This window comes from Eriocheir sinensis, chromosome 27 (genome assembly GCF_024679095.1).
Source record: "Eriocheir sinensis breed Jianghai 21 chromosome 27, ASM2467909v1, whole genome shotgun sequence".
Taxonomy (NCBI): domain Eukaryota; kingdom Metazoa; phylum Arthropoda; class Malacostraca; order Decapoda; family Varunidae; genus Eriocheir; species Eriocheir sinensis.
This window is the reverse complement of record NC_066535.1, coordinates 9,081,999-9,105,333: the sequence shown is the minus strand read 5'-3', so window position 1 is coordinate 9,105,333 and position 23,335 is coordinate 9,081,999. Positions and strand designations below refer to the sequence as shown.

The following is a 23,335-nucleotide window of genomic DNA, read 5'->3' as shown; positions in this document are numbered from 1 at the left end:
TGAATGTACTACAATGATTTTGCTGATTGACTTAAGGAATGCTTACAAAACGTGATGACATAAGCTACAAGGTAAAAGAACATGAGGTCTAAATTGCCTTCCATCTCCGGCCATCTCTTGTCATGTATGCTGGGTCAAAGTGTAACTACTAACGGTTTCAGGGGCCGTGTTCCCCTGTTTTTCGCAAATAAAACTTTAACAAAGCGTCGGACTAACGGTTTCAGGGGCCGTGTTCCCCTGTTTTTCGCAAATAAAACTTTAACAAAGCGTCGGACAAGGATGTTATTTTGGCAGTGGATGTTTGAGACCCCGACCTAATGGGCAAAAATATGATTTGGTGTCATGTGGATAATGAAGCACTTATCAGAGTAAATTTAGGGTAAACTTGGCTAAAAGTTAAAGACTGTGAGCGAGGCTAGCCCCGCCCCGCTCATCCTCTCGTGACGCCGATGTGATGTTTAGCTCTGACGTATGAGTAATCATCCATCCAACCAGTAATTATGTCTTACTGATTCACACACACACACACCGTAGCAATATTTAATTTACTGTAAATATCAGTGTTCTTTAAATGGACTATCAGTTGGGGAGCAAGTTTTACCCGAAGAAAATTACTTATCCTTTACAGTTTACATGGAAAATATGACTATTGGCAGTACATGCTGCATGTATGTAAGCGAGCAGTAGTTTCTGGTTTCATCCCTCGTTGGTTCACCAACCTCCCCCATACCCAACCTTTCCTTCCTCACACAATCATCCCCACCCAACTACCCAACAACACCTTTGTCGTTGGCGGGGCTAGCCTCGCTCACAGCGCCTTTAACTTTTAGCCAAGTTTACCCTAAATTTACTCTTATAAGTGCTTCATTATCCACATGTGACACCAAATCATATATTTGCCCATTAGGTCGGGGTCTCAAATATCCACTGCCAAAATAGCATCCTTGTCCGACGCTTTGTTAAAGTTTTATTTGCGAAAAACAGGGGAACACGGCCCCTGAAACATTTAGTAGGTGTCCTTAAACCTAGGTGATTCTACATTAATCAGATGGCTCCAAAACGATGCATCTCTCTAGTGAATATTAAGTTGAAGGAAGTGACGGTCGAGCTTGTTTTTAAAGGAGTCAATCGTGTTACATTGGCCCACTGAAGGTGGGAGCTTATTCCATTCTCGCACTACAACGTTGGTGAAGAAAAATTTGGTGCAGTCTGAATTTACTTGGCTACATTTGAGTTTTACGCCATTGTTCCTCGTACGCAAAGTGTCATTGATCATAAATAATGTTGATCTGTCTACATTCGTGAAACCATTAAGTATTTTAAAACATTCCATCAGTTTTCCTCGGAGGCGACGTTTCTCAAGAGAGAACATGTTACGGGTGGCTAGCCTTTCTTCGCAGGATTTGTTGCGCAAGGAAGGGATAATTTTTGTTGCCCGACGCTAAACACCTTCTAATTTAGCAATGTAATTTGCATGGTGGGGAGACCAAAACTGTACCGCATATTCCAAGTGAGGTCTGACTAAACTATTGTAGAGCGGAAGTATTACATCTTTATTCTTGAATAAAAAGTTTCTTTTAATGAAGCCCAACATTCTGTTCGCTTTATTTGCTGCATCGATGCATTGCTGTGAGAATTTGAGGTTTGTGATTTTGACACCCAAGTCCTTAGCAGGGGGAAAGTCATTTTAACGGTCGTGTTCGGACATTTTGATCTCCTGCGGGCGTAATTTTTCGTCTAGGCTAATGATTTGTTTATAGTTTAAACACTAGACTGTGAGGTACCCCTGATATAATTTTCATAAAAATTGATGGATTTTTTTTACATATCCTCAAAAAAATTCGTATTCACATAAAACTATTCAAAGTAAAGAAATATCCTTTATATGAGATTTAAAAGACACCCAACGGAACAATACTACATATTATCATTTGTATATAGCAAATAATAAGTGCACAAAACAAAATTCAAGCGGTAATTTTTTCTGTAAAAACTACCGGGAAAAAAATCACAGATCCTACAAACTTCGACATTAACGAATCTCAATATGTAGTTTTGTAGATCATTCTTTTCTGAGTATTATCCTGCAAAAAAATAAAAAATCGTCCCAATACAAGTCGAGATATATAATTCTTTACATTAAAATTTTTATTTTAAGAAAAACGCACTTTTATGTTTAGGTGACAATGTACGGTACAGAGATGTTTTCTAGCCCAACACAACTATGTCTCGTTCCTTATCTAACTCTTCTGATTATGTTCAAGAGGTCAGATTTCCAAGGAAGCTCTTTCAGGTCATATCAGGTCACTGCTACGGGGAAGGTGTGCTCACAATTGATTTTCCTCGAAGTAGATTAGGCACCTTCATATGTTTCTTTGCAGTCTCACTCCTCTTCACTACCTTTGCTTTCCGCTTCCCCATACTGTCTGAAAATCCACTGGAAGACGGTATAAGCTGGCGAAAAAGAAACGCACGTGTGAGTGCAGAGCGCGTGCACCCTCCCCCTCCACAAAATCAATACTGCCTCCCCGCTACACACTCAGTGACTCACTCTCTCCCCGCGTGGAGATGTGGAGAGACTATCATACAGTACCATAATTACATATAATCACAGTAAAATCGGAAAAAAATGATGCAAATAGAAGATACACAAAGAGAAGTGACAGTATATATGTTTAAATCCCCCGTGCGTAGGGTTGTAGGTATTTAATTAAAGGCCACCATGACACTCTAACGCTTGGCAGTGCGGCGCATTACCTCGGCACCAGCCTCGCAAGTTCATACTGAGATTTAAAAAAAAATTGATTTTTTCGACCGTAAAAATGACTTTCCACCTTTAATAACCTTAAAAGTACTAGGTAATTTTATGTTACTTGAGCGAACATTACTTTTAAAATCTTGTTCATTTCTGTAAGTTAGACTGCAAAAATTTACCCTCGAAACAACACTACTTACTTTAGAACTACATATTCTGATAAGAAAGTAATATACTGGCAAGGAAAAAAAATGTTATATTCATATAACATGTATAATCTTCGTTTATAGAGACTGCTGCTGTAATGCACATTTTTACAAGATACATGGAACCTGGGGCAGGTATTGTATGAATATAAAATAAAAATTAACTAGATGAATTAGATTAGTTACTGTTAACAACAATACATTGAAACTGGTTTACGTCAAATTTATGCGTCTGTTCTAACGTGCAAATTCATCAAGGACTTCATGATCAAGATTTGTGTCACAGTAGACAAAGTAAGGCCAGTCCATTTAAATGACTTTCACTCATTGCATTCTTAAAGTATGTTTTAAGCAATTTAAGGGCACTAAAAGATCGCTCATTGGTGGAAGTGCTAACAGGTAGGGTTGAAAAAATTGCAATAAGGTGAAAAATTTTGGATATGTGCCCAATTTTTTGGCACATGCCAATGTCTCAACAACTTGCTTTGACCTCTCATGAGATTCACAATGCTTCCAATAACTTTGCCCCATAGATATTCATCTTCAACGAGATCTGCATCTCCATCAAGAAATTTTCCATAAAATTCAACTGCCTCCTTCAGTTCACTAAAATCAGTATCAACTGAAAGAGGGGGAATAAGATTTCCCAACAAAAAACTCCTAATGTGTTTAGATGAAAACCTTTCCCTGAGTTGTGCTATAGCAATGTCCAAAAATGGGAGAAAAATAGCTCTTCGATAGTACTCCTATGGAGTTGCTGTTGGAGGGTTAGCCTTAATAATGTTTCTGATGACCAATGATTGTTCAAGGCTTCTGGATGATATCTCCGTACCTTTCCTCAGATTGGGCAAAAAGTTGGCTGAACTTATTTCCATTGCGATAGGACTGAAATGCATCTAAGCAGCTCTGTGTAGCTACACTTCCAAGTGCACCCATCAGTTCTTGTTGTGACCCGTGCAGCTTTTCTGGCAAAGGTTTAATGACACTTAGAACTGAGGTGAGCACTTCCAAACTTATGAGAAAACCTGGGTCACTTATTGCTTTAGATTAGGCTTGGCTGCTGATTCTTCACCTAACGTGTTTTGCAGTAATTATTCTTAATCATTATTTTATTATTTACCTACCTGATTAACTGAATATTCCGGGGCATCAGCCGAGTCAGTGGTGACTTTCTTACACCAGATAGAGTACGTACGTGAAGCGTTTTCTGGCGTTTTGTGACCAAGAAGGAAATATGTAAAGAATGGAAAGGCACAAATCCCAAGCCTGCGTTAATTCAAGAAATGACACACTCGTTAGAAAAAAGTACTACATAAACAGAAAATGAAGTCTATCAATCATAATTTTCAGAAATTTGGAATTTGTGGTCAGAAAATATTAGACAGATAACATGAATAACATGGCCACGTGAGCCTACGTCGTCAATGAATGTTTCTCAAAATAGATCACCTGCTCTTATTCAACTCAGCAGCTCCATTGTTCAAGTGCTGAACATACACAAGTTACTCAGCCACTCTACACTGTCCACTGTCAAGCACAAAACGGTCATTAAAGGTGGTAATATAGCGGCAAAGGTCAAACTTATAGGTCCCATACGCGTCTCGCGTCGCCTGCCACTACTCTCGTCATAATACGGAATCATATTACATACCACTGTCACCAGAAAAATTCACTTGGTGCCTCTACAGTATAATTATATAGTCCTCCAATCACTTTGACTGCACCTTACACCTAAAATCAAGTAAATATGAGAGGCAAGAAGGAGAGAAGGCACACTTACGACTTTCGTGCTCTCTCTCTCTGCCAGAGCCATCCCAATCTCGTATTCCTCTACTTCCTGTCTCCCAGCTCCTGCTACAAACACCCCTCTGCCGCTTTCAGTTGACAGCTTGACATCACACTCTACACACAATTTTATGAGCCCATCATTTAACACCTTACTTCTTTTTCACTCAGAGCACACCTTATATCCTACCATTAACTCAAAACAAAACCAAAGGGGAAATAACTCGGTCAGTCAGTGCCACTGAGCTCTCAATTCCACACACACACACACACACACACACATTCGTAATCGTAATACTAAGTATTATACATATTCCTATTATTTTCCAGTAACATTAATTTATTCGTTATTATTTTTCTTTGCAAAAAGGGGGGGTCATGGCCCCATGCCCCCCCCCCCCCTCGGTACGCCACTGTGTATATATGAAAGTTATTATTCATATTTCAAGTGTCTGTTTATTAATTACAGGAAGACAGGATGTCTGAACACAAGCCAAGAGCATACCAACTTGAGCTCTACGAACATGCCAAGAAACAAAATTCCGTCCTTGTCTTGGGGACTGGCTCAGGCAAGACCTTTATCTCCATACTGCTCATCAAAGAACTTGGCCACCAGGTATGCAGTGGAATTTCTTTTGTTGTATTGTTAAGGTTGTGAGATATGTATAGGGTGAGTTGGAGATGATCCACACAATTTTTTTTTTTTTTTTTTTTTTTTTTTTTTAAGAAAAAAATGAGTCAAAACTGGAAAACTGTTATATGCATGACAAAATATAACCTTTTGACTACAATGTGTGTAAGACACAACTCTGGGAACATTTTACTAGTAGGTGAAACAATAACCTAAAAAAATATTTTCAAATGATGATAATAATAGAATCATGATTCATTAACTGGACTTTAAATATGATTTTAAAATAATTTTCATTAATAAAGATTGTGTATAAGGTAAGATAATGAATTTCATATTAAAAGGGAAAAAAATTATATTTGATTTACCATTCGAAGTGCCAGGAATTTCTTTTCATAAATAATTGCCATACCCTTATGGATTTCTTTATCTTACATACTGTCACTGGATTGCTCCTGTACCATTCCAGAAGGGAAGCATAACTTCACTGTTATTTAATGCAAAAATGTAAATTTATGGTTACTAAACAAGGCTTTTATTTAATTTGAGGTGCCAAATTAAACTAAAAGAGCATTATCCATTCTGAAAATGTTGATTTACTTGGTATTGTATGCTGTTAGTGAATTTGCAAATTCTATGAAGTGCTTAAGGCTTGAAGTTGGTGCTGTCATAGGGGGCAGCAAGACCCCTGTCACTTGGTCAGGTTTTACGACACCTATGTCCTCTATTTCTGGGAAGGAGAAGGTACCTTCCTTGCCAATTTTCATTGATTTTCAAAGGTATGAGACTCTGAAGAAACTAGTAGACTTCACCACAATCAATTATTTTGGCTACATACTTTACTGGGGTGCCCTTTTTATAAAATAAATTTTGTATGATTCATAATTTATTCAACTGATATTTCAAACAAAGGCCAGAGGACGTTTATGGGATATGCACCCCTTAGTTAAGTGTAGCTAGCGAAAGTTTTGTTCTGATACAGAACACATGAAAAATACTGGTAAAACACCCTAAAGGATTATGAGTAAATTAATGAAATTGTGAAGAGAGTGTATGAGGGTAGGATTAAGGGAGGAGGTGTCAGGGGAAGACCATAATTATGTGAGGTGGAATAATACGGTGAGTGAGTATTGGAGCGAGGGAGTTGGAAGTAGCAGGATTGAGTGTGCTGAGAGGGAGTGCCAGAACAGTGAGAGATGGAGACACTTCTGCCGCAGCCACCCCCTGGAGGGAAGTTCCCACAAAGGAGCAGGGTGTCGGAGATACAGATAGATAGATAGATTAATGAAGTCGTTACTCGCGTAGGTGTCACTCATGGATTACATGGCAGCATCTTGTGTAACACTATCATTAACACTGGTAAACTTTTTAATAACTTCTCATCATCTGCATTTCCTCCTTCCAGTGACAAACTTTTAAGAAGGGAGTATCACTTTGGGAATGGCCCTGCAGTGGACTAGCAATGATGATCAAGATACCACTAGCCAGAATAGATCTTTAGTTTAGGCTTTATTTGCATAACATTGTTTCTATTTGGAGGAATGCATTTTGCAAGTTTTTTCATCAGTTATTTTTTTATTTTATTTTATTTTATTTATTTTTTTATTTTTTTTCCCTGCCTCCTCTGCTGCAACATGAAACACAGAAGAGTCAAAGGTCGTTTGGGTGATCAACTTAAACTGATTGTCAAAGGCTTCTAGAAGTTCCTTTCCTTGCTATGTTTTATTACTTTTTTTCAGGCTTGCTGCTTTTATGTGACTTTCTTGCATGCCTCCAATCCTTTTGCAGCCTTGTTGCAGAAGTCTTTTTATTCAAGCTTGTCCATATGGTGTTCATTGTACAAATGCAAGAGTCAATCATCAACATCATCCTATTCACTGGTAAGGTTTAGATTTTTTTTTTTTTTTTTTTTTGTTTTTCGTGCCAGCCTATGGCGTAGGTAGGCTTTCTTGAGAGGCCTGGTTGGTGGTCGGCCCCAGCCCGTCATGGCGCAGGCAAGTGTTTCATAGTGGTGCCATCTTTTCTTGGCTCATGCTGCCCCCCGGAGCTCATTCTTGATTCACTTGGATGGTTTCCTCTAGAGTTCGGGTTGAGGGGCGGTTTTCAGGACAGCATGTGAGTAGTCTTAGGGCACTCGACGGTGACTGAAAAATCCCAGGTGGTAGCAGCAGATTCGAACCCATGTCGTCCAGCATGCGGTGAGCTAACCACTCAGCCACCGCCTTCCCATGCCTGGTGGGGGGTCCCATTAGGACTTCATTGAATCTATTTATGTTATTTAACCCGTAAGCTGCGGGACTGAGATTCTGAGTGCGTCGCCTAGTGCGGCTATATCAGCGAGAGATTGACCTTCAATAAATGATATCTAAGTTACATAAACGTGTCATAAATATTACAATACACATATCTGTAGCTCGAAATGTGTTGTATCCTGCATATTTCTTAGATTTTTCTATCACAAAAATGTTTTTCTGGCAGTATCTGAAGCCGCGGCGGAAACTTTTTGGCGCCTGTTTGAAAAGCCCGCTTCCAGAAGGCTTACAGCAGCTTACCGCTCAGCCGCCCAGAAGGTGTACAGCAGTTTGCGGGTTAAAAACAGAGTGGGAATGAAGACTCCGTCATGACTGACTCTTAATAGTAGGCTGCCACCACCTCAAGATCTGTCGATCAACTTGGCAGCTACACAGGGGGAAAGAGAAGATCAAAGTTGACCTTGAAAGTTAACTAAGTCATGCCGGGTGAGAAACTGAAAGATTCTTGGTAACGTGGACACTTTTTATTGGAGGACATGAGGTTAATCTCCTGTGTGCCTTTCGGGCAATCTACCGTAAACTAATACTAAGGGAAGGGATGCTTGAAGTAGAGATAATAGTACATTTGTTTATAATCAAGGGAATTTACTGTAATATCAACTTACAAAGGATGAATGGAAGAAATACAGTAGCAAAGACCTAATCTATGCCTGGGGGTAAGTTTAGCAAACTGAATACTTAGAAGGCCTAGGGGTGCAGTTATGAGATGGGAATGAAGACTACATTTTGAAACGTGTGTCTGGGTGAGTGGAGTATGTGTGAGCGGACACGAGACTGCAGGCCCTGAGGCCAAATCACAAACAGACCTGAGGACACAGGAAACAACTCTAATTAATTAACAATATACAAGATATATGTGGATACACATAAAGAGTATTAACAAGAAGGGGGGGGACAAGAATTTACATTAAATTGAGGGTAGGGAGGACAACAAGGCACGCATGTCCTTACCTTCCGAGTACCCAGGAAGCAACTGGCTTCTGCGGGGCAGGAAGGAGGCAGTTAAATTGAGATTGTATGCATGGGTTAGGGAATGGGTAATATTTAACTATGATATTTTAAACAACTATTAAGCAAATAATAAAGACTGGGGAAAGAGAGAAGGGGGAGGATATCAATTTAATTAACACCCACTTGGTGAGCAAAATTTAGTACACAAGAAGCAACTTTAATTTACCGAGGGCGAAGCCAAATGAAACAGCACGGGAGCACACGTATAGACATTGTCTTGAAGAAAGGGAAGAGGGAGGGAGGTCGGGTAATACAGGACTGATACACATTGACTCGCCTTTACAATATATAATACATATTTCCCTCTAAACTACAGTTGGCTAATTTCCGGGCACCTCACTTTTACTGTGTTTTCTCCTTCCCACGACCTATTCTTTCAAGAGGGAAGCATTGACACCAGACGTGGGATAATCGTAATCGATTACAATCAATTGCAGTTTTTCAAGTAATCGTAATTGTAATCGATTACCCTCTTATTTTTTTTAAGTAATCATAATCGTAATCGAATACATTAAAATGTAATCGTAATCGTGATTACTTTTGTGATTACATTAGCAAATTAGTTAATAGTTTCTTGTACAGCAAGTATGTACTCTAAATATCTGTAGTAATTCAACCAGTTAAATATTTAGTATGGTACATGTGTATGAAATTTTGCAAGTTCACCTTTTAGTCCTTCCTGTAATACATCATGTAATCGTAATCGATTTCACCTAATTTTATTGTAATCGTAATCGTAATCGTGAAAATATGAAGTAATCGTAATCGATTACATAAGTAATAGCCCCATGTCTGATTGACACATCTCTAGGACTAAGGGCCACTTTCACAGTCACTTTGTTTGTTTTTATCATTACCAGTGGTGGTGATCGACGCTATAGTTTTCCAAGTGAAACTGGCCTATGGGGTAGTGGTGGCTGCAGAGGAAGCGAGAGGTGTTGAGAGTGTGTGGTAAGGTGCGGGGCTAGGCTAACCTCGCAGCCGCCACTACCCCATCGGCCAGTTTTACGTGGAAATAAACAAAATGACTGTGAAAGCGGCCCTTAGTTGGTGACTCATATTATTAGCAATTTTGCTCCCTTTGTGGAGCAGCATATGGGATCAATCTTTATATTTATTTGATATTTGTTTAAACTTCTTTTGCTGTGTTTTTTCCCTTTAAACAGTAAGGCAATCAAAATTTAAATCATCACAATGTCTGTTTCTTTCAGATTCGATCAGAGAATGAAAATAGGAAGTGGACAGTGTTTGTTGTTACTACTGTTCCCTTGGTATACCAGCAAGGGCTTGCCATACAGCAACACACTCCCTTCAATGTTGGTTTCTATGAAGGCTCCAGAGGAGTGGACGGATGGGGAGAGAAAGAGGTGTGTATAACATGAAAGTTTTTTTCATTATCCAGGCTAGTGGCCCCCAACCTTCCCTATACTTCATGCCTTATCCACATATCGTCATCTTCAAACACAAACAGCCATAGCAATTTTTCTCCTTTCTTGGAAATTGAAAATTACTAATTTTTAAGTCACCTTGTGATATAGGCAGAAACGTTAAGGCAAGTTTTAGAACACTCACACCCTAGAGTGACAGGTATCTGTATCAAAAGGTGCATATGATGAATTTATTTAACCAAAAATCTTGAAATTGCCAAAAAGTGACGTGCTATTTGTTTACAAAGATGATGCTATATTATCATGGTAGAGGGTGCCAGAAAAAAAATGTAATCCCTACTCACGCACACACACACACACACACACACACACACACACACACACACACACACACACACACACACACACTTGTAATCTATGAAAAGGACAAAGAAATTGCAGAAATATTAAATAAAAATTTCATAAGGTGTTTACAGAAGAAACCGACTTTGACTGGGGTCTCGAAAATTGCAATGAAGGGAAACTGAATCATGTAAAGGTTGATAAAGGAGAACTGATACAACTAATGAAAACATTAGATGAAAGGAAAGCTATGGGACTGGATGGAATCTCGGGACAAGTGCTAAAAGAGTGTAGAAATTAAACATTGGAGCCACTTTATGACATAATAACATGCTCTATAAATACAGGAAAAATGCCGTCAGAGTGGAAGAGAGTGAACATTGTACGAATTTATAAAAGTGGAAATAAAACTGAACCACTAAATTAAAGACCAGTTTCTCTGACAAGTGTAATGTGCAAGATTCGTGAAAATATAATAAAAAAAACAATGGGTTGAACATTTAGAAAAGGAAAACTTGATAAATGAAGGACAGTTTGGATTTAGAAAAGGGAAATTGTATGTCACTAACTTACTATGTTTCTATTCAAGAGCAATAGACATGGTACAAGAGAGAGAAGGGTGGGCTGATTGTGTATATCTCGATTTGAAATAAGCTTTTGACAAGGTTCTGCACTAAAGGTTAATCTGGAAACTACAGCAGTGGGGAGGAATGGGCGGCAAGGTTATCAAGTGGATGAAGGATTACTTAATGGGGAGAGAAATGAGGACAGTGATTAGAGAGGAGAAATCAAATTGGAGGAGAGGAGAGAGTGGAGTTCCTCAAGGCTCAGGTCTGGCACCAGTAATGTTCATAGTATATAAATTATATGCCGATGGGTATAAAAAGTTATATGAGTCTTTTTGCAGATGATGCAAAGTTAATAAGAAAAGTGAAGACAGAGGAAGACTGTGAAGAACTGCAAAAAGACCAGAATAGAATGTATAGATGGAGCCAGTCATGGGAGATAGAATTTAATGCAAACAAATGTCATGTTATGGAAATGGGGCAAAGTAAAAAAAGACTGAGGAAAACATACAGGATGGGAGAAGAAAACTTAAAGGTGGTACATGAAGTAAAAGATTTAGGAGTAACGATGCAAGACACACTATCCCCAGAAAAGCATATAAACAAGTTATTTGGAGAAACCTACAGGATGATGCAAAATATAAGGGTATCATTCCATTATATGGACAAGGAAATGATGAAGAAAATTATAAAAACACTGATAAGACCAAAACTTGAATATGCTGCAGTTGTGTGGTCGCCTCACAAAAAGAAGGATATCAGAAAGTTGTATACATAGAAATTGTCGGATTAGTCTGGGCAAAGGACCAAATTATGGAGGTAGGAAGAGTTGAGTCGATCTTAGTACCTGACCTGTGAAGTCGCTGAACTGTAATTTCTGGGTGCTGTCAAGATGGCGGATACCTGTCATGTGTCAGGTGTTAGGTCAGCCTTGTCAGGTCACAGTCCACCTGGGTTTCCACAGTGTGGAATAATCATAGTAGACTCATTTTTAGTTCAGCTATGAGACCATTAGTATTGCTAATCAAAGCCATTGCTGAGATCTGTTTACAGGTGAGGTATTCCTATGCACAGTTTACAGCAAGAAATACTACTCTAAAAGCTGCTAAAAATAGGAATAAGTTAGTGCTGTTCTGTGGCAGATAAACACCCATGTAAAGGTACATTAGTGAATTGGTTGTGTAATAAGCTTGTGAAATCTCGAAGTTGGTTTCTGTTTCCATTTAGTATTTACAAAAAATATATTAGTATTTACGAAATAGGTCTACCACATCAATAAGTGTGCGGTAATCAAAAACAATACTGTCATAATGCAGAAGATGGCCTGGAGGTAGTAACAAGGTGGTGGGCATGAGCTCACACCCAGGTATCCACCATATTGGTAGCACCCTGAATGACAGTTCAGTGGCATCACCTCACTCCCAAGGATTAGCGAGCCATGCCGCCTCCACCCTTTCTACCTTCATGGACTAGATGGAGAGTTGAATCAAAGCATTTGCCATAGCAGGATTGAGTGCACTAACATCAGACAGAGAGGTGGAAAACACCATGAAAAGCCTTTTTCCAGCAGTGGACTAGTATTCTCCAGGTTATGATGATAAAGGCAGGGAGGCCAGTCCCATAAGTTGACAGTTCAGTTAAGTTTGCTGCTCCAGTTGTGCCAACTGAGAGGTTTTACTGTATGTGTATGTACTGTCCAGTTGTCCGGCGTTTTTGATAATCCAACGAAGTTGGTCTGTTGTAAACCAGATTAGAACTTCTGCTGTAGTTAACCAACATAATTATTAATCCTTGACTTTTTGTTTACCCTGTCCCTCTTTCATTTGCTGTATTTGCTGTCTCTTCAGTATTATATATCTGTATACTTTCCTCCAGGCCCACAACATCCAGTCTTTTTTCATGGATATAGTCTCAGAGTTCTAAGTTATTGGGTAGGATCCCTTTATTGTTAGTGTACATGATCTTCAGCCCTTCATCACCTTTCCCCTTTCTCTTTTTCCACCTTTTGTTTCTCCTAATGCCTTATATGCCACTTTTATTCCCATCTAATGCTCCACAAACTTCTGTTCTTTTTTCATTCTTATCTCTCATTTTTGTGATTCCTATAACTGGTCTCTTTCCTCTTCATATAAGTCTTTCCTTGTCATAACTTATCATAACTTTTATATTCTGCTGTTGTTCTTAACTTTGGTGAATTTCTGAGTGTATAAACTTTGTGGCTACGTCAGATTCATGGTGTCTATCCTCCCTTTTTTCACTCCTCATTTCTTTCAGTTCTTTAGACATCCTTAGATGTTCCTTGGAAATCATTCTGTGCAGGTAGTCCTGAAGTTACAACAGTTTGGGACTGACCTGCTGGTCGTAAGTCGAATTGGTCGTAAGTCAAAATTTACATTAATAAATGAAAGAAAATATTATTCAAATGTGCAGCTGCAGATAGAGCAGCATTCCCATGTCTCCTACCACCCCCCCTCTCTAAACCCAGCTCTGTCCTCATGAGCTTGCTTCGCCCCCTCCCTGCTTGTTGTTAATCCATTAGCCATGCAACATAGTGCAACGTTACAAAATTGAACTTCATATATTGAAAAATGTATATTTTGATATTGACAAGAGTCCAGCTCTGGAAAGTCATTCATTAGTTACTTTGAGAAACATTGTAATTATGTTATTTTGCTCTTGTGTTATTCTGAAAATACATGCCAAATAATTATTGTGACAACATTGCAATACATTTTATTCATAGTTTCCTAATGTTACTATTCTTCTTTTGCAGTGGGAAGAAGAATTAAAAAATCATGAAGTGCTGGTGATAGTTGCACAAATATTCCTTGATCTTTTAAACTCTTCCTACTTGTCATTGGAGAACATAAATCTCATTATTTTTGATGAGTGCCATCATGCTACAGGAAATCACCCCATGAGGGAAGTTATGAGAACATTTAATTCTCGTAAGGAGAAGGAATCTGGTGCTACCATGCCTAGAATAGTAGGACTCACAGCATGTGCTATTCATAAGAACTGCAAGTGTGAAAATGTGGAAAATGAAATAAGAGAACTAGAGACAACACTGCAATCCACTTTAGTGACTTCAGTAGATACTCAGGCAGTAAAAGAACACACCACAGCACCCAAGGAAATAATTGTTTCATTTGGTGCCAGTGAGCCTTCAGATTATGGTGAAAGCATTGCAGCACAGTTGAAAGGAATTGAATGTGAATTAGATGAAAATGAAAAAATCAGTAAAAGGTACCTAAAGCCTTTGAAAAGAAAAATAAGTAACATTGTTCAAATCATTTATCATCTTGGAGATTGGTTTGGAGCCAGAGCTGTGAAATATGAAATGGAAAATTTTGAAGAGGCTGAAGATAGTGAAGAAATTCCTGATGTAAGGGATTTAAAGAAAACTCTATGCCAGAGATTAGAATTAATCTATAGATATTGTCTTGAACAGGAGAAGCAGATGTCCAACCCTTTGGCTCACATAACTCTGAAGGTTCAAAGGTTGCTTGACATGTTATGTGAATGTAGAAATGATAAGTATGGACTTATCTTTGTGGAGAGGAGGAACACAGCAAAATTGTTATATGACTTTCTCAAGACACTTTCTTTGATGAATGAGGATCTTGCTTTCATTAAGCCTGCATATCTTATTGGTGCCAATGCTGGGTATTCAATTGACATCAAATTGATACAGAATGAACTTAGAAAACAAAGGGAAACTCTGGAAGCTTTTGCTAGAGGTGATACAAATTTTCTAATTTCAACAAGTATATGTGAAGAAGGTCTTGATGTCAGAAAATGCAACATAGTGATTCGCTTTGATGAGCCAATGAACTTTCGTTCCTATGTGCAGTCCAGAGGGAGGGCACGAGCTATTCCATCAAGGTATGTCCTCATGACAGAAGATAGTAATGTGGAGGGCCTTCTAGGTAATATAGCATCATATAGAAAAATTGAAGCTGCATTATCCAAGATATGCCACAACCGGCAGTTACCCACAGACATGGAAATAAGTGCTCATTTTGCAGAAGATGAAATAATGGCTCCATATGAGCCATATGGCCATGATGGCCCTAGAATTACATTCAACTCTGCTATACAGCTCATCAACAGGTATTGTGGAAAATTACCTCAAGACAAATTTGCTGAGCTAATGCCATCTATTGGCTATGATAAAAAGAAGGAAGATGGGGAAACAATGGTGAAAGCAAAAATCCAGTTACCCATTAATTCATGTTTGAAAACCCCTGTAGAGGGAGATTGGATGACAAACAGGGTGCATGCCAAAAAGAGTGCAGCTATGGCACTCTGTATAAAACTTCATCAAATCAAAGAATTAAATGATCACCTGCGTCCAGAAGGAAAACCAGATGATAGTATCCTGGATGACTTACTAGAAATACCACCAGAGGTCAGTAGCAGAGATGGCATGAATGAACCAGGCACTAAGAAGCGCCGTCAGATATACAGGAAAGAGATGTGCGAAGCCTTTTCTTCCATGAGTGGTAGCTTCAAGCTCTATTCAGTCACTGTGCAGTCCAGTGAATCTACATCCAGTGAGATTGCCATTGACTCTGCGGCAAAAAGTATGTCAGTAGGCTTACTGTGTCAACATGCACTGAGTTCCCAACCATTTCCGTTGTACTCCTCCAAGTGGAATGAAGTGGTTGTTAGAATCCAGCTGATAAAAGACGACTTGCTGCTTGATTGTGAAACAGTCAACCAGATAAAGCATTTCCACAAGGTTGTATTTGAAACTTTGCTTGGCATCAACCAATCTCTCTTTGATTATTTGCCACAACAAACAGGTTTATTCCTTTTGCCCATGAGTGGAAACAGCATTGACACTTCCCTCCTCCAACACATAGCATCCTTGGACTCACTAAGAATGCATGAGAAGAGTTCACATGTTGATATTTTCAACTTTGAAAGGTCTGCTTTTGAGGATTCTGTCATTTACCCTCTCTATAAACCTGTGTCAGAAACAATGTTCTACGTCACAGAAATTCATGACAACATGAATCCTCTAGATCCTTTCCCAAATACAGGGAAACAATTCACTTCCTATGAACACTATTTCCTGTCTGAATATAAAAGGAAGATAACTAACAAAAATCAACCACTGGTAACTGCAAAGCATTTGCCTACAGATCTTAATTTTTTGAAACAAAGAACCACAAAGCAATCCAAGAAAAAGTCAGGAAGTGATCCCCCCAAATATGTGCCAGAACTGTGTGGTGTTTTGCCTATCAAAGCTTCTCTGTGGTGGCAAATTATGTTACTACCATCTGTACTCCATCGCCTCAATAGCTTGCTTGTGGCAAATGACTTGAAGAAGATGACTTTCCCCTATATGCAAACATCCAACAAGAAATCTAGTGAGTGCAACATCTTGGATTTTGATTGGTTAAGAAAGTTCATTAAAGAAATAGTGCGGCCTCCAGGAAGCAATCTGTCAGTCATTCTAGCTGAATCTACATTTAAACCCATTCAGACTTTCATGATGCTGAATGCACTCACTCTGCGAGGAGCAAATGACAACTTTGATGCAGAAAGACTGGAAGTACTGGGCGACTCGTTCCTTAAATTTATTGTTGCTGAGTATCTATTTCTTAAGTTTTCTGATGACCATGAAGGTAAACTCTCTGAGCGACGCAGCAAGTTAGTGTGCAACAGAACTTTGTACACCTTGGGAAAGGCAAAGCAGATACCAGAGAGAATTCAGAGCATGAGCCTTAACCCAGCTCTGAATGGCATCATGCCAGGCTTTGTACTCAAAGCTGAAGTGGAACAGAAGTTGCGGGAACTTGGTGCTCCTGCAGACATGTGGACAAGATTTGGTGAGACCACCGAGGAAGAATTTGAAAAGGTAAGAGTCATGTCTGAGTCTGCAGATGCAATAATTCCTTAATTTTACTGAAATTTTAGGTTTACTATTTAGTTCTCAGATTTACATGAAGTAGTTGGCATTTAGTAATTTTTTGGTAAGTTCATATTTGAGATCTTGTGTGTCTGAAGGGCTGTTCACACCAGAGCCTTTCTGACATAATTTTATGCCTGGACATCAAAATATGATTGAACATGAAGATATATCTTTTTATATGTCATTACAAATAAATGAAAGGATAAATGCCATGATGTCACTTCGCTATGTTTGAATGTTCCGCATCAAAACTTTACCTGGCCGTATCTCAAAATGTAAGTTATGTACCTTTCCACTTCAATTTCTCCATCATTTTTCAACCGATTTCAATGAAACCAACACCAAAACCTTTCCTAGGCTTGTAAGAATCAAATTTTAGCGAGTTTTTTCTTGTATATGATGTGACTGAATTATGATGTATTTATGTCTGAATTTTTAAGGGGAAATTATGACCATGAAAGTTTGAAAATTTATATTCTGCAAACTAATGATTATTGATACAATATTTCACTATACTTTCATTGGCCTAAACATGGTTCTTGTACTATATTATTTGTTCCCATGTAGAGCAGTTATTATAGTAGAAATAGCCTTTTAAAAAAAACTTCAAATTTTCCAAAAACGGTCATTGGTAAAAAATGGAAAGGTGATAGATTTTTTGGGGGGGGCTAAATCTTATGTGTAGGGTGTCCTTTACATCTGGTATATAAATCATGACAATAACCCGTTGAATAAAGAAAAAAGGGTAAAAAAACAGCTGGCCCCTTTGACAGTACAGTCAAACCTCGGTTTTCGAACATAATTCCTCCCCAAAAGTTGTTCTAAAGTCGATTTGGTCGACTAAAACTTGAACAGAATTTTCCATAACAAACAATATAAAATGGATTAATCCATTCCTGGCTCCCAAAAGAAAGCCCTTTTTTTAGCTGTATTTCATTCATAAAGATGCCTATAAATGCAATGTCATATTATATAACGTAACATGTGAATAAAAAATAAAGCTAAGCCGAACTGCAAAGCCAGATCCGAGACGCAAACTCTATTTTCATGCTTCTGTATGATCTCTTTCTTCACCTCTATTGTTGTTTTCACTATTTTCCTTTTCATCTTTATGCATTCATTAGCTTTCTTAGGTCCTATGGTGGCATATGGAATAAAAAAAAAAATAGAAGAAATACCATAAATTGCAGTGTATAAGTCAGCTTTTTGAGCCTGAAAAAATACCTCCAAAACTAGGGGTCTACTTTCATGACGGGATAAAATGCGAACCTTTACCACTGAATGGCAAACAAATGGAGCAGTGCCGCTAATAATTGCTCTATGATATATTTAACACAGATGTATATGTAAATTATAAAAAGATAGTAAAAGTTCAGTTTATATCAACACAAAATCATAGGCTGTTTCCAACAGCTGATACTGGATTCTTGCCGAGTGCCTTCCTATGCTGCCGGCACCATCCGCCCTACTCATCATATCTCGCACTTTAACAGTACAACCAGTAATTCTGATTTATATAAATATATCGTGACCATACACTACAGGGGTAAAGACTTTAAAAAGCTCAGGAAATGGTCAGCGCCATAGACCTAAGGAGATGTGGCATGGTTTGTTTACCTGTGATGTCAGCAAGAAAGTTGCTAAAATAACCATCCCTGTTGCTGCTTGTGCCATATCCCCAATTCTTGCCAAGAATTAGGGGGACGTCCCGTCTTGAAAATCTGACATGCCAGAACAAGGTACTACACAAGAATTTTGCAAGATTTTGGGAAATTCTTGCTCGCTCTGGGGTATTTCATGATTGCCAAATAACGCCTTAGTTTGGGGGCCGACTTATACGGCAAGTACAGGTAACTCGATTTACACGAGTATTGTGTCCTTGAAGAGGTCGTGTAAATCAAAAACAATGTAAATCAAACAAGAGATAGGTTTGTACCTTTTTTGCTTACTGTATCACTCTGACTCCTCTCCCTCTCGTGGTTCCTCCTCTGGCTGCCCTTCCCCTCGTGGTAGCACAGCAGCGAGGGTGTTGTTGTTGTTGAGTAGCGTGCATGGGTACTGTATTGTTGTTCAAGTGGCGCGCAGGAAGAACTGAGCTCAGCTGTGTGGCTGCGGTGCCGTGTGAGTCCAGTTGCGTGAGACATCTGATGGCCACTCCACAGCAGCGAGGGTGTTGTTGTTGAGTAGCGTGGCAGCGTGGATACTGTATTGTTGTTCAAGTGGCGCGCTGGAATAACTGAGCTCAGCTGTGTGGCCACAGCGCTGTGTGAGTCCAGTTGCGTGAGATATCTGGTGGCCACTCCACAGCAGCGAGGGTGTTGTTGTTGAGTAGCGTGGCAGCGTGGGTACTGTATTGTTGTTCAAGTGGTGTGCGAGAAGAACTGAGCTCAGCTGTGTGGCCACGGTGCCATGTGAGTCCAGTTGCATGAGACATCTGGTGGCCACTCCATAAAATATCGTGTACAGGTAACTCTCGATTTACACGAGTTTGGTTTACGCGTTTTTTAAATAACGCGGGGTCCTAAATCCGAATAAAGGTTTAATTTACACGTTTTTTCACTTATACGCGATATTTTATGGAGTGGCCACCAGATGTCTCATGCAACTGGACTCACACGGCCACACAGCTGAGCTCAGTTCATCCCACGTGCCACTTGAACAATAATACAGTACCCACGCTACTCAACAATAGGGGTGGGCAGGTACCGGTAGCAGTACCAGTACTAACGGTACCAGCTATGCAGTACAGTACCGGTACCAGACTGCTCGGTACCGGTACCAATACTAGCCAGTCGCTCCCGCAGCCACACAGCTGAGCTCAGTTCTTCCCGTGCACCACTTAAACAACAATACAGTAACCACACTAACACACTACTCAACAATAGGGGTGGGCAGGTATCGGTACCAGCTATACAGTACAGAACCGGTACCAGACTGCTCGGTACCGGTACCAATACTAGCCAGTTGCTCATGGTGTCCCTCATTTCTTCCTCACATGAGTGAGGCTGAGACTGAGTGCCTGAGTGGATATCTCGGTCATATGGATATTCTCTCTCTCTCTCTCTCTCTCTCTCTCTCTCTCTACTGAATGAAGTGAATATTTATTTTTTGACAGAAACCTACCTCTTGTTTGATTTACATTGTTTTTGATTTACGCGACGTCTTCAAGGACACAATACTTGCGTAAATCGAGAGTCACCTGTATTAGTGAAAAAAACGTGTAAATTAAACATTTATTTGGATTTTGGACCCTGCGTTATTTAAAAAACGCGTATACCAAACTCTCGTAAATTGAGTTACCTGTATAGGCCTAACCCATAATTTGGAGCTAATAATTTTGAGGTCGACTAATATGCCACAATTTACAGTAATGCACAACACAAGAAAAATCGTCAAATTCAAAGAACAGTTCGCAGCGGATGTTCTATTTGTGAGGGTTGCGGTGTGACTGACGCGCACAGTGGATCTTTTCTGCTCTTGCCAAATAGCTTGTTTGGCAACTGGTGCAAATATGAGTTCGAAATTCTGTTCAAGAACCGATTTGTTCGAAAAGCAAAACGTTAAAAAAATCGAGGTTTGACTAATATAAAGTGAAAAAAGTGGTAGGGAAAATGTGCTATATTTTATATCTCAATATTTCGGTTTTGGTTGGTGTGGTGTGAGCAGTCCTTCTAATGCATAGGTTCCCATTTGTTAAATAAAAACTGAACAACTAATGAGAAAAAATATCTGGTACCATCTGGGGTATGATTGAAGTTTTACCTATGTATTTTGTAAATATAATTTTTAGTCTGAAATCGTCACAGAAATTCTGTAGGTGTAGAGGTTTTAATTCTACTGTGAGTTTAATATCCAGGGATGTTTTAATCATTCCACCAGATACATAAGTTTTGTATACGACTAACCTCAGAAACATCCAAACAAACAGGCCAGAGAGCAAGGACAGATACATGGTAAGTTGTTAGACAAGCCAGGAACTAAATAACCTTTTCTTCTGATAGGATTAAGGCTCCAACTATCACAGACAGACAGCTTAGAAATTGGCTCCATGATCCTGGCAGCAATTTTGTCAAATTCCTAATTATTCCCAATATTCCATTTAATTTCTATACATTGCAGGAAGTTAGGATGAAACAGGAGGATGGTAAAGGTCAGACATCATGCTACAAGCCCTGGACAGAACATGAGCTTGGAGATAAAAGTGTAGCGGACAGTGTTGAGGCCCTGATTGGTGTCTGCCTGGTAGTTGGTGGCAGTGAGGCAGCCATTGCCTTCCTTCATAACTTGGGCATTGGTGTCTCGAAAGTAAGTACAGTGAGTCTAATTTCAAGAAATAACTTTTAGCATGTGACAGTACACTGTATTGGCTATCAGTTCACAATTGGGATGCTTTACCCTTTCTTTACCAACTTTTTACAATTTTGGTATTACCTCCTGTAACATCATGTGTATAATGTACTTGTGGAAATATTTCCATTTGTATATATTGTATATTTGGCAATTAGTATTCTAAAGCTATTCAGATAAAATTAAGTAACAAGTGGTGGTAGTAAATACCACAAAGGGTAATTAGAAGCAGTATGAGGAGTGTGTTGAATAAGCCTTAAAAGATTCGTTTGCCTACGTGGCAGTGCCGACATGGGCAATCATAATTGATGTTAGAGGTTGAAAATGCGACCGTGGCTCTCTCTTGTACCAAACTTCAAGCTGAACACACCTCACTCCGCAAATTCTCAGTATCTGAGAAGTAACCGTAGAAAACCCTGGCTGACCGCATTGAATACCCAGACAAGTCCACGGGAGACTCTGGCAAGTATACATATCCACTACGAGGAACGACCAGCCGACCCCACATCACACACACCATATCCACGCTACCTTTCACTACAGTCTTCTCCCTGCTCTGAATTCTGACAACTAAATGCAATATCGAGTTGGCCAACACTACAGTACCCTCTCGAATTTCGCACTATCCGAGTTTCGTGATCCTCGAGTTTCACGGTTAGTCCTAAATTCTAACCATCCCGACTTTTGCGCATTATCACCCCGAGTTTCACGCTGCTTTGACATGTACGGGTCATGTCTACTTACCATCGGCGTCACGCACGCTACCATAAAAGGTAGTATCACACTGGACGTTTTCCTTCAAACATTGTGGCTATGGCAAGAGAGAGAGAGAGAGAGAGAGAGACTTATTAACACGTTAACCATGTTGAACTTCCCTCCGCCTCCTCCCTGTCGCATTTGGTTCAACTCAGCGCTGCCTCAGTACTACGCGAGCCCCCGACTCGAGAGGAGGTGTGTAGCTTCACTCTGGTTATGAGCCCTTCTCATGAAAGGTGAGATAGAGAGGAAGAAAAGAAGGAGAAAAGAGAAGGGTATGAGGAGGGAGTGTCAGAAAGGAGAGTCAAGTTAGGGCTTTGGTCAGGACATGACCTGACTCAGTTCAGGTCATGTCCATACCTGTCACACACACACACAGAAGGTAAAATGAGAAGGATGTGGGGAGGATGGGGCAGAAAGGAGAGTTAGATCAGGGATTTGGTGAAAACATGACCTGACTCAGGTCAGGTCATGTCCTGACTTGTCACACACACACACACACACACACACACACGGCCCGATAGTCTACCACAGCAGAGATAGAACGGCCAGAAAGGAAACTGGAGATTAAAGAACAGAGAGAGGGATAGAATCCGAAAGAGGGCAGTTTAGAAAGCAAAGAGTTGTGCCAGACTCTATCGAAGGCTGTCGATATGTCTAGCGCAATTGAGAAAGTTTCATCGAAACACCTTAGTCACCACTTGTAATCCAAGGCATTTTTAGTAAGAAGTTTTCGCTCGTAAGTCAAAACACTTGTAAAGTAGGGCACTCGTAAACTGAGGTATTACTGTTTATATATGATATATATATATATATATATATATATATATATATATATATATATATATATATATATATATATATATATATATATATATATATATGGTTAAGGATATATGGCTATATCCTCAACCACATCATCTGCATGTAAAAACATCTGTATCAAGTTATATCAACATCCAAGTTGCAGAATCTGTATATTGTCCACTGCTACATGAATAAGTTTGCTTTTTGCTCTGTAATTTATTTTGATTGACATTTCAGGGCACTTCACTGCTGAAGATGAAGTTACCTGTAAAGTCGGCCATGCTAAGTGATGAGAGGGAAGCAAAAGAAGAAGTTCAGAGGTACTACAAAAAGAGTTGCTTGGACAAGCTAGAGAAGAAGATTAATTACACATTCAGAGACAAAAGTATTCTTGTGCAGGCTGTCACTCACAGCTCCTATAGCCAGAACAGGGTAAGTTTGATATGGAATATTTTTCAGCCCTAGGATATTTTCATACATCTAAGTCATATGCTGTGTATCTTACT

General features: G+C 39.4%; 1 protein-coding gene across 9 annotated transcripts in view; it reads left to right on the top strand.

The window, feature by feature from the left end:
- LOC127004091 (endoribonuclease Dicer-like) overlaps nucleotides 1–23,335 on the top strand; it is a 109,055-nt gene that overhangs the window by 67,920 nt on the left and 17,800 nt on the right. For 8 of the 9 annotated variants that reach the window (XM_050871436.1, XM_050871431.1, XM_050871433.1 and 5 more), the window contains exons 2-7: nucleotides 5,216–5,362; nucleotides 7,117–7,257; nucleotides 9,912–10,067; nucleotides 13,770–16,865; nucleotides 21,039–21,224; nucleotides 23,067–23,261. In XM_050871436.1, the coding sequence (XP_050727393.1) occupies nucleotides 5,225–5,362; nucleotides 7,117–7,257; nucleotides 9,912–10,067; nucleotides 13,770–16,865; nucleotides 21,039–21,224; nucleotides 23,067–23,261 (3,912 nt within the window). In that variant the 5' untranslated portion in view covers nucleotides 5,216–5,224. The remainder of the gene's footprint in view (nucleotides 1–5,215; nucleotides 5,363–7,116; nucleotides 7,258–9,911; nucleotides 10,068–13,769; nucleotides 16,866–21,038; nucleotides 21,225–23,066; nucleotides 23,262–23,335) is intronic. The other variant, XM_050871432.1, reaches the window with a different exon arrangement.